Below are 17,051 nucleotides of genomic sequence, written 5' to 3' on the forward strand. Positions count from 1 at the left end.
ATAAATATGTCAGCATGTGAGCTGTAATCTCCGTCACTAGTTAAATAATTTGTGGTAGATGACAAAAGCAGAGGGCTGCATGTACGTAAAATTAAGTAAAAACTAGACGTGGCTCTAACTACAGCTGTTCTCCAAAAGTAAACCACAACACCCCGTTTAAACGTGCCGCCATGTTGTATTGTTAGAGTCCGATGCGGAGCTGGTAGGCTTAACCCACACGCCCATAGTGAGGTCAGATGCACGCACCCCAGGTGTTTTTTTTTTTGTACTTCTCATTACTTTTACATTACAGAAATTTAACGGATGAATTTTTCATTAATAGATAATTTCATTAGTCCCCAAGTGGCTGGGGAGAGGGAAGTCTGGGCCTCTCGACTTAGGCTACTGCCCCCACGACCCGACTCCGGATAAGCGGATGAAAATGGATGGATGGAAAAAATGGATGGATTTTTCATTACTTTTTCCCAGTTTTTTTTATTCCACTAATCTAGATGTGAGTCATGTGACTTTGCCGTCCTGGTGGGGCCCAGTAGACGCCATGTGCACAGTTTCTTGCCTAAGGCTGCTGCAGCAAGCCCTGTTCAGAGCTCTGGCTGAAATGTAGTATGTGTTATTTCTGTTCTTTTTATCCCCGACCCACCCGCGTTCCTAATCAACAACCCTGCTCAGCCAGCCGTCGTCCTGGAGGGGTCACCCGATAGGACAGTAAGGGGGTTAAAGGTCACACAGCAGATCGCGCCCGGATGGTGTTTCACTTCCTGTGAGCTGCTATGTGTCGGTCGGTGGGTTTCCTGAAAAACCAGCATGCACGGCGGCAGAAGTGGAATGCAGCCCTTGTTAATACACCTGTGAATAATTCCATGTTTCGCGTATGCTGGGAAAGTAGAACCGTTTAGCACTTCCGGTTTTATCTCTTTAGATTTAAGCTACTAACTTTAATAGAACCACATTAGTTCCCTTTGGACATCTGTGCATCTGATCTCAGCTGAATATCATCGTCACAAAACACTCGTCTGTTAATTACAGCGTTCAGAGTTCCAAAGGCCTGAGCTGCTAAGCTAACTGCATATCCTCTGCTGCCTTCTGGGCTCCTTGACCTCATCGCCTCAGGTGCAGCAGGTAAACATCACAGAAGATGCACATGTACAATAATTTTTATTTGGAGGCCACAGCTCTTGCATATTACAACTGTTGGCTTTCATAAGGCAAAAGCAAGAATGAGTTCACCAGCTAATTCACACAGAAAACAAAGCGTTTTGGAGGAGGGGTGGGCCCACGGGCATGCAGCGATGGCTCAGAATGCAATGTACAGCATTTAATATTTATATATATTTATATAATATATACAAAACAACAGTGAGACCCAAACAAATGCCAGACATCTCATTCTACACAGTTACAGAACAAAGACAGACCAACTTTGTTTTTTCTCGATAAAAAAATGGTTTTTTGCTCTTTTTCTCTGTAAAAGTGCAACTCAATTAAAATAGAACCTGTTTCTTGGCCTTTTTTTAAACTGTTGAAATAAAAATAGAATCTTCCGAGTTATCAAAATGGATCTGAGACTATTGCATCTCCTGAATCCCCCACTCGCCGTTGAGTCTTGACTAATTAGTAATTGGGATGAGATCACATAGCATTGACACATGATAGAAACGCAGGTCTAGACTTCCTGTCGATGACATCTGAGCAGACGACAGTTTCTCTTTTAACAGCCGTGAACAGATACAGAGGTTTTTTTTTAATTTTTAGTCAGAAGCAGTTGGCATTCACTTAAAAACAGACGAGACAAAGAAAAGGGTCCACACACTCATCGTCACGACAACATACCATTAATGAATGTAGAGTACGACAAAGAAGCGCCATATAGGTTTGCGTTGGACAGGGACACACCGATTAATCTCACTCAACATCGTCAAACATATGGTTCTCCATATTGCTTAGTAACACATAGAAATGAATTTAGAAATGAGTGAGGATCAAAGGTAGGAGCTATCTTTATGATGACACAGCTAATCTGCCAATCATGGTTATTTTTTATGTTTTTTTTATTATAATTTCTATTTTTATATTTAATGTTTCCTTCATAGGCATTTCGAGCTGACAAAGAGGTCCTAGAGTGGCTATCTGAGTTGGTACATGCATCAGTAACCAGGCTAAAGTCAAAAGTGTAAAAGGGAGGCCGGGGTGAGAAGTGGACGAGGAAGAGGAGAAGGGTTTCTTTTTTCTGGACAGACAGACGGGTTGGAGAGTCAGTGCACAGGCTCTAGTCCTCTTCATCTTCCTCGTCGCTGTCTTTCATGGAGATGCCCTGCATGCCTCCTTCCCTCACCGAAGCGGTGGCCTCCTCCACCGTCAGCCTGTTGCGCACCGTGTCGTACATTTTACTGTTCAGAGTGGAGTCCAGGACGCCCTGCAGGCGGAAGTCTCTGTACTTTTTCTGCAACAAGATAATGGCGCGTCAGCATCTTCAGACACACTGGATCGTGGGAGGTTTCTGGACCCGCCAGCTCACCTTTGTGACCCTGATGAGGATCTTGAGCTGGTAGACGTGGAGCTGTTGATCCATGCGCTCGGTGAGCCAGGTCCCCAGCAGGTTCATGGTGGCAGTGTACCATTGCTGAAACACAAACAACAACACTCTCCAGCAAAACACACACCCACACACTAACTCGAGACACCATGACATAAAAACTAACCTTAAGGACACACGTAAACATCTACAACTATACACATACAGTATATGAGGTTAGTGATCAGCACCAGATATTTAAATATCACTTCAGTTCAAGCTCGGAGAGTAAACAGAACAAAGCCGGGTCTCCATCCTGCTAGTGAAGCAGGACGGAGACCCACACAGACCCAAAACGGCCTCAAGAATTATGACATCATTACAGAAAGACGCACAAAATAACCACTATGAAAAGCAGAAGAGATGTAAAATTAACTACACGAGACAAAAAGACCAACATGAGATGTTCGGTCACCATCGGGAAAAGAAAAGATGCAAACCGGGACAAAAGTGGTCAAATACAAAATGACAAGATATGCAGTTTGCAAACTAACCTGAGCCCAAATCAGATGCACCATAAACGCTACAAAGGGCCAACCATCCATCCATCCATCCATTTTCATCCGCTTATCCGGATTCGGGTCGTGGGGGCAGTAGCCTAATGCAAGAGGCCCAGACTTCCCTCTCCCCAGCCACTTGAGCCAGCTCCTCCAGGGGAATCCCAAGGTATTCCCTGGCCAGGTGAGAGACATAGTCCCTCCACCATGTCCTGGGTCTACCTTTAGGTCTCCTCCCGGTTGGACGTGCCCGGAAAACCTCACCAGGGAGGTGTCCAGGAGGCATCCTGACCAGATGCCCGAGCCACCTCAACTGGCTCCTCTCGATGTGGAGGAGCAGCGGGTCTACTCCGAGCCCCTCCTGAATGACCGAGCTTCTCACCCTATCTCTAAGGGAGAGGCCAGCCACTCTTTGGAGAAAACTCATTTCGGCCGCTTGTACCCGCGATCTCGTTCTTTCAGTCATTACCCAAAGCTCATGACCATAGGTGAGGGTAGAAACGTAGATCGACCGGTAAATCGAGAGCTTCACCTTCTGACTCAGCTCTCTCTTCACCACGACAGACCGGTACAATGCCCGCATCACTGCAGATGCAGCACCAATCCACCAATCAATCTCATGCTCCAGTTTTCCCTCACTCGTGAACAAGACCCCGAGATACTTAAACTCCGCCACTTGGGCAGGACCTCATCCCTGTCCTGGAGAAGGCATTCTACCCTGTTCTGAATCAAGACCATGGTCTCAGATTTAGAGGAGCTGATTCTCATCCCAGCTGCTTCACACTCGGCTGTGAACCGCTCCAGTGAAAGCTGAAGATCACGTTCTGATGAAGCCGACAGGACCCCATCATCTGCAAAAAGCAGAGACCTGATCCTCAGGCCACCAAAACGGATGCCCTCCACACCTTGGCTTTACCTAGAAATCCAGTCCATAAAGGTTATGAACAGAATCGGTGACGAAGGGCAGCCTTGGCGGAGTCCAACTCTCACTGGGAACGAGCCCGACTTACTGCCGGCAATGCGGACAAAACTCTGACACCGGTCATACAGGGACCTAACAGCCCGTATCAGAGGGCCTGGTACCCCATACTCCCGGATCACCCCCCACAGGGCCCCACAGAGCCCCCCGAGGGACGTAGTCAAACGCCTTCTCCAAATCCACAAAACACATGTAGACTGGTTGGGCAAATTCCCACTCACCTTCCAGGATCCCCCTAAGGGTACAGAGCTGGTCCAGTGTTCCACGGCCAGGATGAAAACCACATTGCTCCTCCTGAATCTGAGGTTCAACAATTCGACTGACCCTCCTCTCCAGAACCCCTGAATAGACCTTACCAGGAAGGCTCAGGAGTGTGATCCCCCTGTAGTTGGAACACACCCTGCGGTCCCCTTTTTAAATAAGGGGACCACCACCCTGGTCTGCCAGTCCAGTGGGACTGCCCCCGATGTCCACGCAATATTGCAGAGCCGCATCAGCCAACACCGCCCCACAACATCCAGAGCCTTAAAGAACTCCGGGCGGATCTCATCCACCCCTGGAGCCTTGCCACAGAGGAGCTTTTAACCACCTCAGTGACCTCAGCACCAGAGATTTGAGAGGCCATCCCAAAGTCCCCAGACTCTGCCTCCTCACTGGAAGACGTGTCGGTGGGATTGAGGAGGTCTTCGAAGTATTCTGCCCACAACATCCTGAGTAGAGGTCAGCAGCACACCGTCCCCACTATAGATAGTGTTAGTAGTGCACTACCCCACTTTGGACCTCTTTGGACAACCACACTTTGGACATGCCTGCGTTACAGGGTTTCATATGTTTACCAGGTGTCTTTACAAGGTTCTCTAAATTTGAGGACCTTGTAGTTGAAATGCATTCTTTAGTCATACACTTACAAACTAATAGTGTGTCTTATTTTGAAAAACTGTACATACCAGATACTGGTAGTTGGACTGGTCATATAACTGGTTCTCCTAAACTCTCATTGGCCCATTTATTTAAACACTGATTTTGATCAGCTGAAATGTGTTGATCAATTATATATATATATATATATATATATATATATATATATATATATATATATATATATATATATATATATATATATATATATATATATATATATATATATATATATATATATATATATATTTTATATATATATATATATATATATGCTAGAGCTAAACCTTTAGTACAGAGATTCATCTGTTAAAAGAGATGATTAAACTACTCCAACTTTCCTGTGAATCTCTCTTAAGGGATTGGTGATATTCAGAGAAAACCAGCATCTTACCCTCCTTACAGTAAATGAGATGAGATCTTTTCCACTTTGATGCCTGTAGGTGGCTTATAGTCTGAGCCCGACCCTCCTCAGAGGTAACAAAATCCCCCCAGTAGCTCCAACAGTAATTTGATCCGATCCAAGTGATTTTCAAAGAGAAAAGAGATCTCCAGAATGTTACTCAGAAATAGTCCAGCACAGAAGTGATTATACAATAAGAGCTTAAGGGCCAGCTGGAGGATTTTATTGTTACCACTGCATGAAGGCAGACTGGCCATTTTCCTGCTTATTGTCTGCATGCTAAACAAAGCCAGTCTCTGCTGGATCAACCTCAGACTGAGCAGACACAAGAAAATAAATCTGTTTCCCATCCAACTTGGAAAAATGTGCATTTCCTAAAATGTTTGTGTCTTCCTTTGTTGGCACTGGAGAATCCTGTTTTCAGGGACTTTTAATAAACAACTCAAATGAACTACCAAGATGAACACGTGTGTGGTTTGAGGCATGGGGAGGGGAGGGGGAGCAGGAACGTGAGCTATGGGGAGCCTAAGCTACAGACCACAGCTTTTAAGCACCAACAGATGTATCTATTTTAAACTGCAGCAGCATTTAAAAACTACCATAAAATATTCAAATCAATATTCAGTTTGAACGAAAAAGTAGTCAGCATGACTCGTCTATGACTGAAAGCAAACAATTTAGCCTTTATTAATAATTTATTCTAGAGGAAATGCTGAGCTGCATCTAAAACACCCTTCGCTGCGGATATGAAACAACCACAGGGAAACAAAACTAGTTTTGATACGAATTAATTAGCAAAAAAAATTAAAAAGGATGAATAAAAAAATGTAGAATGAAAGAGAGCAAACAGTTAGCAGGCAGGGAGCGAGCGGCGTGCTGTTTTCCTGCAGCTTTTTTTGCTTTGAGTCACCGTTTAAAGTTGCCAGAGAACAGCACACGTCTGGAACAGAAAGAGTTGTCATACCTTCAAGAGAGAGAGTCAACTTTACACATGTGAGTAGGCAGGAATGGCAGTAGGGTCCAAATGACTACATGTGTGGTGCCTTTTTATTATTATCTGAAGTTTGTTTGGATCAGGTTATGCAGATGCCTGTCCACTTCACAGTCGAGTTGAGCGTGCAGTGCATGCAGACCTCGCAGGTGGGCGGCTAAGATCGTGCTAAGGAAAAAAAACTGCTCTATGTGAAAATGAGGCTGAGCTCTGAGGAGGAGGGTCATGCTAGAAGATGTACACAGGAAGATTATTTGACGCTTAAAAGAGTCATGCCAACCAACATAATGTGATAAAACAACGCAGCACTGGAGATCAGTGCCATTTTTCATAGGAGGCAGCAGGAATGGTGTTAATCAGAAAAGAGGAGATTAAAAAGGACTGAAAATAAGTAGTGAAAGAAAGACAGATAAAGAGCTTTGGCACCATCAAGGAATGACTTTCATGCAGAATGGATCGAGTGATGTGCAATCAAAACAAAAAGCAGCAGCAACAATGAAAAAGATTTCATCAGCATGCATTTGAACTTGGACACTTTAAATCAACACGACAGTGCTCGGTGGGGTTTTGGTGCACCCTGGGGCCACAAAGAGGACGCAGGGGGTCAAAGACTTCACAGTGAAACACAGGCCAAACAGAAACAGACAAGATAGCCTGCGTGGGGTGGGGGGTGGGTGGGTGGGGGGGGGGGGTTAAAGCAGACCTAAATCACGACAGCTTCACACCTCCATGACAAAATAAATAAATAAAATCATAATAATAAAACAGGTTTTTCTGGCACAAAGCTCCTGCTACTGCCAGCACAAAAATAGAAAACCAAAGGGAGTCTTCTGAGCATCTGTCAGACAGAAAAAGTTCACGTCACTGCCTCACAGAAAGAAGTGACAACACACAAAGCTGTCACACACCTGTACAGACGCAGGTCTGTACCAGAAGTCACTGAATGACGTGAAGCACACGCACACACACACACACACACACACACACACACACACACGTGTCACAGCGTTACGTGTTGATCAAATCACACATGGAGGACACATTTCTGTCAATGTATCCTGTCAGGATTATGTTTGTTAAGACAGTGCTCTCCTTGCTCTGTGACACGCCGATCCCCACCCAAGCGCCAGAGCCTTTCGTCTGACGGTAAAAGTCTTTAACCTGAGTGTGCTGTCCTTCCTAGTGGCCAGGTGCATTAAAATCTGTTATCCTCCTCTTTTATATAAAAACAGGAGAAAAGAAGACGTGCAATGTAACAGATGTGCAGAGGGGGAAAGAAAGTGTTTTTCTGGTGATTTTATTTCTCAGATTGCAAACTGGGCAAGATTTTTACAAATCTACAGGGTCAGACTCTAAAAAAAGAGAAGGGAAAGTAATGATCAGACCAAAAACAGTCATCATTACCTGCTGCAGCTGTTAGGGAGCTTAAAAGATTTACTACACAATTAATTATTTAAAGTGCCTTTTCCAAAAGGTAATTGTGCCTATTAATATAGCTGTCTGTGAGTGGGGACCAAAATATATTAGAGGAAGAAATGCAAGCTCTGTGGTTTTCATTGTGTTTTACTGCATGAAGCTCATTTTGCTCTAAAATAAACACGCATGCTTGGAGGTATGAACACATTAACACCATATGTCCGTTTGTGTGTGTAGCAACAGGTGTGTTTCTTGTAGGTACTCATCACATACATTTGGTGACTACAGGCTCTGGGAGCAGCTATGAGAACATTCAGCTGCTTAAATGAACAGAACACTCAACAGATCTGTGCTGCCGTGTCCTGTTAGACTGTTATCTTTATAGGATTTTACCTTTCTGCCTAATTTATAATTGTTCTGTTTGGAGCCTGACAGTTTGTGTGTATCTGCAGGTTGGAAACTGCTGTCCGATCAGCTCAAGACTTTCTGACATGTCAGTTTCTTGAGTTTGACGTCATTACCATTACCACGCCACAAAGCGTTAGGTTATGCATATAACCACTGTTCACTGAAGGAGAGGAACGAGGTACAACGAGGGTACTATGGGACATCACGCCCTCGTGTGGCCTGGCTGAAGACACATTTAATCACGCCTGTAAGGCAAATGAAAGTGCTGTTTGGTTTTAAGGTTAACTTTGTTTGTGACAATTTTACTGACCTCGGTTTTAAACACCTTCGTTGTGGTAAAGCTTTTAAAATAAATTTTTACCAGGTGTTTTTAGTCAGTGGATTGTTTTGGAACTTTTATCAACTTCAGGATTTTAAAACACCTTCTGTTCGGTTAAGCTTTTAATACAAGTTTTAACCAGGTGTTTTATAGATGATAATTTGCTGTGTAATGTTAACCTTTTTCAGAGTTTTAGCGAGTTCTGTTTGTTTTTGGCATTATCTTTATAATGTGCCATCTGTTTGCTCGTTTTTAGAACCTTTTGTTACAAATAAAACTATTTTAATATCCACTGTCCAGTTGTTATGTTATCCCCATCCTTCACATTTTAACAACACCTGTCAGGGACGTAACACTGCGTGGAGACCCCGCCCTCCACTTATAAGCGACCAACTTATAAGGGGCCAAAACATCCAAGCGGTAAAACCTCACAAAGGTGTGGGGTGTAGCCCAGCTTGCAGCTGAGCAAATGTCACCAACTGAAACACCCTTAAACAGTGCCCAAGAAGCAGCCACACCTCTAGTAGAGTGTGCCCTGACCCCTAGGGGCAGCTGGGAGCCAGTGATGCTGTAACACAGAGAAATGGCCTCCACAATCTAATGAGAAAGTCTTTGCTTTGACAAAGCTTTACCCATGGCGGGTTTGGCAAAACACACAAACAGTTGGTCTGTTTTTCTGATACACCAAGTGCGATTTGTATAAGTGCAGAGCATGAACCGGGCACAGACAATGCAGTCTCCTCTGCTCTCCACAGGCAAAGGGAGGACTACTAAAGCTCGAAAGTTCTATGGTCATGGAACCGTAGTTGATCGGGTTGACCATAGGCAAATACGCAGCATTCGGATGCAGAGTGACTCTAGCTCCATCTGATGACATCTTCAGACAGGCAGGGTAAACTGAAAGAGCATGGAGGTCTCCTACCCTTTTAGCCGATTCAAGGGCTAAGAGCAGAGCCGTCTTAGAAGCTTCATACTGATCGATTCAATAGGCTCAAATGGGGGACCATACAGGGCCTCCAGCATCAAAGCAAGGTCCCAAGAAGGGACAGACGATGTAATAACGGGTCTCAGTCTGCGAACCCCTTTCATGAACCAAACGGCTAAAGGGTGAGCGCCAGAAGAAACTCCATTAAAAGATTCATGGCAAGCCAAAATGGCTGCCAGGTAGACAATTAAAGTGGAGAATGACAAGCCCTTGTCCAGCAGATCCCGTTGAAACGACAGAATGCCTACAATGGAGCTCTGTGAGGGAACTACTGACCTGCTTAGACACCACACTTCAAAAGCCTTCCACTTATAGGCATATAAACCCCTAGTGGCGCATGCTCTTGAGCTCTGATTAGTATTCACCACAGCCGGGGGAAGACCTTTAGCTACCAGGTTGGACCTTTCAGTAGGTAGGCCTGCAGCTTCCACAGATGTGGGCGAGGGTGCAGCACTTCCCCTTGTGCCTGTGACAGAAGGTCCTGTCTTATGAAAGCTTCCGTGGGGGGCTATCATCAGACTGATGATCTCTGGGTACCAAGACTATGTGGGCCACTGAGGGGCCACCAAAATCAGAGACGTGCTCGATGTGTGCACTCTCTCCAGTACTGCTGAAATCAGTTCCACCAGCGGAAAAGCGTGGAGGAGAATGTTGGGCCAAGGGTGCGCCAAAACATCCAATCCCATTGGAGCAAACTGATCCGTCAGGGAAAAGAACAGGGGACAGTGTGTGTTTGCGCTTGATGCAAACAGATCCACTACTGCCCTGCTGAACCTCAGCCAAATGTGGGACACCACCTTGGGGTGGAGCCTCCATTCCTTTGACAGAGGTTTGCCCCTGGAGAGCAAGTCTGCCCCATGGTTGAGGTACCTGGGGACATAAGCTGCTCTGAGAGACAGGAGATTCAGATTGCACCAGTGCAGCATTGTGTGGGTCAGATTCAGTAGAGGAAGAGAGCGTGTTCCTCCCTGTCTGTTTACATATGACACCACAGTCGTGTTGTCTGTGCGCACTAGCACATGATGTCCTCTCAGGTGATGACTGAAGTGTTTCAAGGCCAGAAACACGGTTACCAGTTCCAGAAAGCTGATATGGAACCTTGACTGGGTCGAGGACCATACCCCCCTCACCGCTAAACCCCCCATCCTTTGAGGGAAGTGTCTGTGGTCACCACTATGCGTTCTGACATCCTCCCAATAGGGGCACCCTGGTAGAACAGCCCTGGTTCTCTCCATGGGAGGATAGCTACCATGCAGGCTCTGGTGACCGTCAACCTCCGGTGGAGATGACGTGAAGGATGGAGATGATGAGAGCGGACCCAACACTGGAAATGTCGCATTTTTCACAGTCCGAGAGGTACCACAGCTATGGAGGAAGCCATCATCCCCTGCAGCTGTAGAGCTGTGCGGAGTGTTAGTCTGGCTCCCAGCTGAAAGCGTGCTAAGCAACTGCGTAGCGCGGCCATTCGCTGGTCCAAGAGACGCGCTCTGCTTGACTGAGAGCAAATTTCCAGCCCGAGGAAGGAGAAACTCTGACTCAGAACTAGAGAACTCTTTCTGTAGTTCACGGAAAACCCCTGGGCTTGAACGTGGGAAAGTACCCATGCAGTGTGAGTTTCTGTCTGTGTTCGGGAACTCGCTACTAGAGCCCAGTCGTCTAGGTAAGGATCCGGATGCCCTCCTCCCTGAGGGGGGCTAGTGGGGCTTCCACACATTTCGAAAAGGTGCGGGGAGCTAGAGCTAACCCAAAAGGCAGAACCATGTACTCGTAGGCCTTCCGTTTGAAAGCAAAGCGCAGGAACCGCCTGTGATCAGCATGGATTCCGACATGGAAATAAGCATCTGTGAGATCGATCGTAGTAAACCAATCTCCGGGACTGACTGTATCCAGTAGCTGTTTTGAGTGTTAGTATTTTGAACCTGTACATGTACTTGTTTAACACACGCAGGTCCAAAATAGGGCGAAGTCTGCCCCTCTTTTTCGGGACAACAAAGTAGCGGCTGTACCAACCTTTGTTTGTGTCCTCGAGAAGGACCGCTAGAATATAGCTCCTTTCAACAGTAGAGTTTGAATTTCCTTCCATAACAGGACTGCAGCATCGGTATTTACATATGTCTGCAAAACAGAGGTAAATACGGGTGGTTTGACCAGGAATTGCAGTTGGTAACCCATGGCAACCGTGCACTAGACCAAGGTCATGCTCGCCAGAGGTGAAGCTTCGCCGCGAGGCAACCGCTCAGCGCCCTGGTGGGGGAGCTGCTGCCTTCTAGCGGAACGGGAGGCTTTCTGAACATCATGTCTGCCACCAGAGGAAAGCTGCTGTTCTCCAGCAGAGCGGGAGAACACAGGTTTTCCCGCTCCCACAGAGGCCGAGTGCAGACAGGATTTGATGTGAAAATTGAGCTGTCGTTCACCAGCGGAGCGGGTTGACACAGCTTTATGGGTCCAAATTGAGAAGCATTGTTGAGACACATTGCATCCACACATTGTCGATTGTAAACAGCAGTCTTTATTATATTTGTGTGCATGTTTTTCTGTAAACAGTACAACTCTCGCCCCCTGGGGGCAGTAAACAAAGTCTCTTTGGAATGTGGTGTTGAACCGTAGCTGAACCGCTCCGTTTCAACCATGGAAAACTGGGGTTTTGAAGCCCAACAGGGTCCAAAACCCAAACAAGGTGAGTCCCCAGGAGGGCCTTTACTCCAAGCGGAGTGGTGAGGAGGGAAAGACAGGGTCCGAGCTGAGACCAAGCCCTTCGCTGCTGCTGGAGAGGCTGTCCTCTGAGGTGGAGGAGAGGTCAGGTTCTTCCTGTCAGACACAGACCCAGGTGCCATGCGCAACCCTTCCCGCCTGGGGATGATGGAGCGTAGCGCCTCAGTCTGTTTCCGCTGGGCCTCGAACTTTGTCTGAATAGCATCGAGGGACTGCCCAAACAGACCACTGGGTGAGACAGGCTCGTCCAGGTAGTTAGCCCTGTCCCTGTTGGGGACATTAGAAAGGGTCAGCCACAAGTGTCACTGAGCCACTACAGTTGAGGCCATACCTCTTCTCAACAGCAGGGCGACGCCTCGGGCAACTCGCAGGATGTAGTCCGGCGTGACCCGTATCTCATTGATGAGGGTGGTCAGTGGGCTTTCGGGTGGGACCCTTGCTCCAAGGTCCACCAGGCAAAGTGCTTGGTAGGTCTGGAGCATGGTGGAAGAGCTGAGGACGTGGGCAGTGGAGGCCTGCGAGCGGTAAATTGGGACCGTGGTGCGGGTGGATAGCGGCTTGGCCCAAGATGCGGTGAGCAGGGTACAGTGGCAGAAAGTTCTTTACCTCTGCTGGTTCCAAGGGGAGGTAAAATCCAGAGAAGCGGGATCTCTTTTGTGCAGGTGGAGGAGCGGGCCAGTCCACTTCTAGCCTCCCCACTGCATGCCGGCAGAGCGGGAGAAAATAAGTGTCATCTTGCAGCTCGGAGGCTGAAGTAGCGGCCGGAGCAGAACACTCCACCGCCGAGAGGACCTCCTCGTCCTCAAGCAAGTCCTGACTGTCAGGGCAAATGTCCAAAATGTCTCCTTCATCCTCTGCCAGAGGAAGGAACAGAGAAGCCTCTTGGTCTGGTCCGGTTAAATTGTCTGCCATCTCCATCTTATCTGCCCAGCTAGTAGCGGGGATATCGATAAATAGGCTGTCCACGTCAGAGCCGGGCGAAGCTGGTGCCGAACGGGAAAGCATGGGGTCCTGCTGCGAAACTGCAGCATCTGCCAGGAGACATTGTAGAAGCTTCATGCGCCGTTCGAGCATGGGACGGTGGAGTTGGCAACAGAACTCGCACGCCTCCAGGTCCGCAAGCGCTCTCCTGGCGTGGAGAATTCCTTGACAAACCGGGCACGCAAATCCACAGCCCTGAGGACAGGGGCACAAAGCGGCTTTCCGTGAAGCAACGTCCGACACGGTGCTCATTGCGAGACACACAGCGGAGCGAAGTGGAGAAGCTGAAGAGCCACGAAAGATAGCGCTCGGTGGGCGGGAATGCTAGCCAGAAGGCAGTAGAGTCCAGTCAGTGAGCGGTTAAGCTATCTTTCCTTAGCGCAGCTAGTTGTCAGATGTGTTCTCAGCGAGATGAAGAGCGTAAGAATCGAGGAATGACAGTGACACGGTCACTTATAAGTGGAGGGCGGGGCCTCGACGCAGCGTCACTTTCATTTGCCTTACAGGTGTGATTAAATGTGTCTTCAGCCAGGCCACAAGAGGGCGTGATGTCCCATAGTACCTTCATTGTACTGAGTGAATCGACTGAAAGGGAAAGAATCTGTTCTATTATTCTCTTAGACATGGAAAAGGAGATTTTTGTTTTCCCAGAGCATTGTTTGTCACATGGCTTGAAATGCTCTTCACATATCAATGGCAACCTATAAACCATTTTTTTGTTTTTTGGTTTTTTTTTTTGTCAAAAACAGGAATAATTCTAATCCCCTCTGAAATGTACAATCCTGGGAAAACCTTAACTAATCATTATGAACATCCTTTTCTGGATAATTGGATCATGATCCATCCATAAAACAGTCTTCTGACCATTTTCTACTCTCAGCCCCTCTATGTGCATGAATGGAACGTTCTCGGCATGGAATGGTTACACAGGAAGCAAAGCCAGAGCCAGGCTGCCTAGTGTCATGGACCAAATGTTCCATTCTGTTCGCAAATTTCATTTAAGGAGCTGTTTAAAATCTGATTTTGTTCTTGTTGGGAATTCTTCACGTGACAGACCTGTCGTCTGAGAGTGCGGCCTCTCCCCCAATGTGTGTGAGAGTGCGTTTGTATGTGTGTGAGAGGAGAGAACAAGTGTGAGGAGGTTCAGGTCTGACTGTGGATGCCTGGGTTTCCCAGTCTGCCGATGGTACTGAGCTGCTGTGATTTAGAAGTTAAGAATAAACCAGGAAAGTTAAAAACGACCTTTTTTTCACCATAAAAACGCCACACTGTATTGGCTGGCATACTAAATTGTTGATTGTGTAGGTTTGTTACAGTTGGAATATTGGCAGAAAAGGTACCAACAACACGTTGAAAGCGTAAAATTGAACCCTCTGGAACAAGCATTGCGTTTTCCTGTATTCTTGAGGCGTGGCTTGAGGAGAAGGCTAGAAAAAAGAGAGTTGGGTATTTGAATTTAGGATTTTTTAAAAGTAGCTTGCTTGAACGGCAAGAAAAACATCTCCTGTTCCACGTTTAAGTGAGATTTGAAAAAAAAGTGTTTTTTTAATAAGAAAAACAATGTATTGTTTTATGTTGTATGTAACTCTTTCACAATGTAATGACAAACTGACCTGTTGACTGACATCCACAGCAGTCCAGTTACAGTGTTTTATTGGTTTGGTGGTCCAATCACAGTGCTCTATCAGCCAGGTAGGCGGGATGTTACTGTGAGTGAGCAAAACTAAGATGGCCACGGCTCCGCAGTGGTCCAATCACAATGCCCTAGTGATTTGGTGGGTCAACCACAGCACTCTGTTAGTGGGCAGGATGTTACTGATACACAGATGGCGATGGCTTGTTTGAAACAACTTTGGCATCAACTTTGGACTATGTTGAATTGGGCTATTCTTTGACTCAAGAGCAGGTAGAGTTACTTAAATTTATTTAGAATAAGAATGTATTGACATCCTCTTTGACAGAGTATGGCGGACTGTCCCATTGCCTGACATCTGTAGCGATGAGTACATCCCATTGTTGTCCAATAACATGCGGAGACAGTTTAAAAGACAGCCATAGATCCCGCCCCATGACTGAGAGCCATCAATGGGCTGTGGCCAGGTTACATATCCACATATATATAGGATGGCTTGCCAGACTAGGATTTTCAAAGTTGTCTCAAAATATTAGCAACAGTCCCCATGTGATCCAGCCTTGTTGCAAAAGTGTTGTACGCACAAACAAGTGGGATTCCAAGTAGAAATTTCTCACAATGTTTTGTCCCCAACAGTTGTAGCCTCTTGAGTTATTATACAGAAAGATTCTGGAAGCTGAGAGAACAGCTAGTGTCCTGGCACTAGATCACTGCTTGTCTGCTATGTCCTTTCCTCAGAGAGCACTGCTTTAAATAATCCTTTTATTGACGATGCTTTACAAATGCTGTTTTAATACACAAATGCCCAAAAGCACTGTGGCGTTGCATATCAGAATGCAGAGGGCAGCTGTGATTCAGAAGAGAAGAGAAACAGACAGAAAGACAGAGGAGTAGAGGCTGAAGTACACTTCCTGGTCTCAAAATGGGACTTATCCCTCTCTGCCCTGTTGTTTTGCCACATTTTGAAAGGCCCCTCCCTTCTTGAGAGGAGGAGACGGCATCTTACTTACATCAAATAACCGTTCTATATACACCTCCTCATTGACCTTTTCTCGAAGCATGTCCTGAGAGTGGCGCATAAAGGTCACGTAGCCGTCGGCTACGTCCATTCCAGGTTTCTGTAAAGAAAAACAGCAAAACACAATCAAGGCTCAGCAGAGTCTGACCACTGAAACACCAAAGGTACTAAGTGTTATCCTCACTGAGACAGTTTATGAAAAAAAAAACACCTGATGATGTACTTACAGGTACATCCACATATTTTGAGGCAGCTTTCACCTAAAAAAGTACACAATCACAGTAAAAAAAACTTTATTCTTAGTATCAGATAAAACGTTTTGCACCATTTTGTGTTAGAAAACAGAAGAGCATGTCTTTAGCATTAGCAACTCCACCACACAGCAGAACTCCTTCAGGCTTGTGTCATTTGTGGAGATAAAACATCATTGTTGGAGAGCAAACTGAGCCAGTGGTAGGGTCATGTTAGCCAATCAGAGGTAAGATGTCCAAATGTCAGGATCTAAAACTACAGATTCTGCCATTTTTTGCTCCCCTTTTCTCTTGCTAACTCTTACTTCCTGAAACAGGAGCGCCAAACCTTTTCCCTGTCACAAGGTATTTATTTATACTAAACAAGTGAACTTGGTCTTTAAGAAAAATGTCAATTCGAAGGTAAGAAAAAAATACATCAGCTTACCGTAAATGAAAGGAAGGAAGAGAAAAGAGTTCCTTCGTCGTATCTGGATATTTTAGCCAAAACTCCTTCCAGAATGGCGACAAACTAAACAAAGAAAAATGTATCCAATCCGTGATATAATGCTTCTCCTTTCTTTGATGCAGTTTCCCACAACTAAAACATTATTCTCACCTTTGCCACCAGCAGCTGGATCATGTCTTTCACACTTTCCTCAATCAGTTCGTCTATTTGGGAGTGGAACTGTTTCTGTTCAAGGAAAAAAGAACTGTTCTTTTACAAACACACACCATGGCTTTGATACATCTGATGAAAGTGATGTTTTACCTCTTGGCCCATTTCCATGGCACAAAGTTTAGCTGATTGGTCCTTGGCATCAACCATCACGTTGAACATGGTGCATAATGATGGAGAGATGCGGAAATCGGTGGACTTACTGCTCTTGGTCAGTTTGGACTCAAAGGCCATCCTGGTGCTGAGATGTAAACGAAAATCACACACACAATAATGTTATTTGTGAATCTAGTGTTTATTGGTTGGTGCT

At 46.0% G+C, this 17,051-nt stretch overlaps 1 protein-coding gene across 7 annotated transcripts in view; it reads right to left on the reverse strand.

The window, feature by feature from the left end:
* Nucleotides 1-2,038: 2,038 nt before the first annotated feature.
* Nucleotides 2,039-17,051, reverse strand: part of cadpsb (Ca2+-dependent activator protein for secretion b) — a 113,120-nt gene continuing 98,107 nt past the window's right edge. For all 7 annotated transcript variants that reach the window (XM_015958882.3, XM_054730702.2, XM_015958880.3 and 4 more), the window contains 7 exons: nt 16,835-16,982; nt 16,682-16,756; nt 16,511-16,594; nt 16,060-16,092; nt 15,825-15,932; nt 2,516-2,620; nt 2,039-2,440 (listed from right to left, as the gene is read on the reverse strand). In XM_015958882.3, the coding sequence (XP_015814368.1) occupies nt 2,267-2,440; nt 2,516-2,620; nt 15,825-15,932; nt 16,060-16,092; nt 16,511-16,594; nt 16,682-16,756; nt 16,835-16,982 (727 nt within the window). In that variant the 3' untranslated portion in view covers nt 2,039-2,266. The remainder of the gene's footprint in view (nt 2,441-2,515; nt 2,621-15,824; nt 15,933-16,059; nt 16,093-16,510; nt 16,595-16,681; nt 16,757-16,834; nt 16,983-17,051) is intronic.

This window comes from Nothobranchius furzeri, chromosome 3, assembly GCF_043380555.1.
Source record: "Nothobranchius furzeri strain GRZ-AD chromosome 3, NfurGRZ-RIMD1, whole genome shotgun sequence".
NCBI lineage: Eukaryota > Metazoa > Chordata > Actinopteri > Cyprinodontiformes > Nothobranchiidae > Nothobranchius > Nothobranchius furzeri.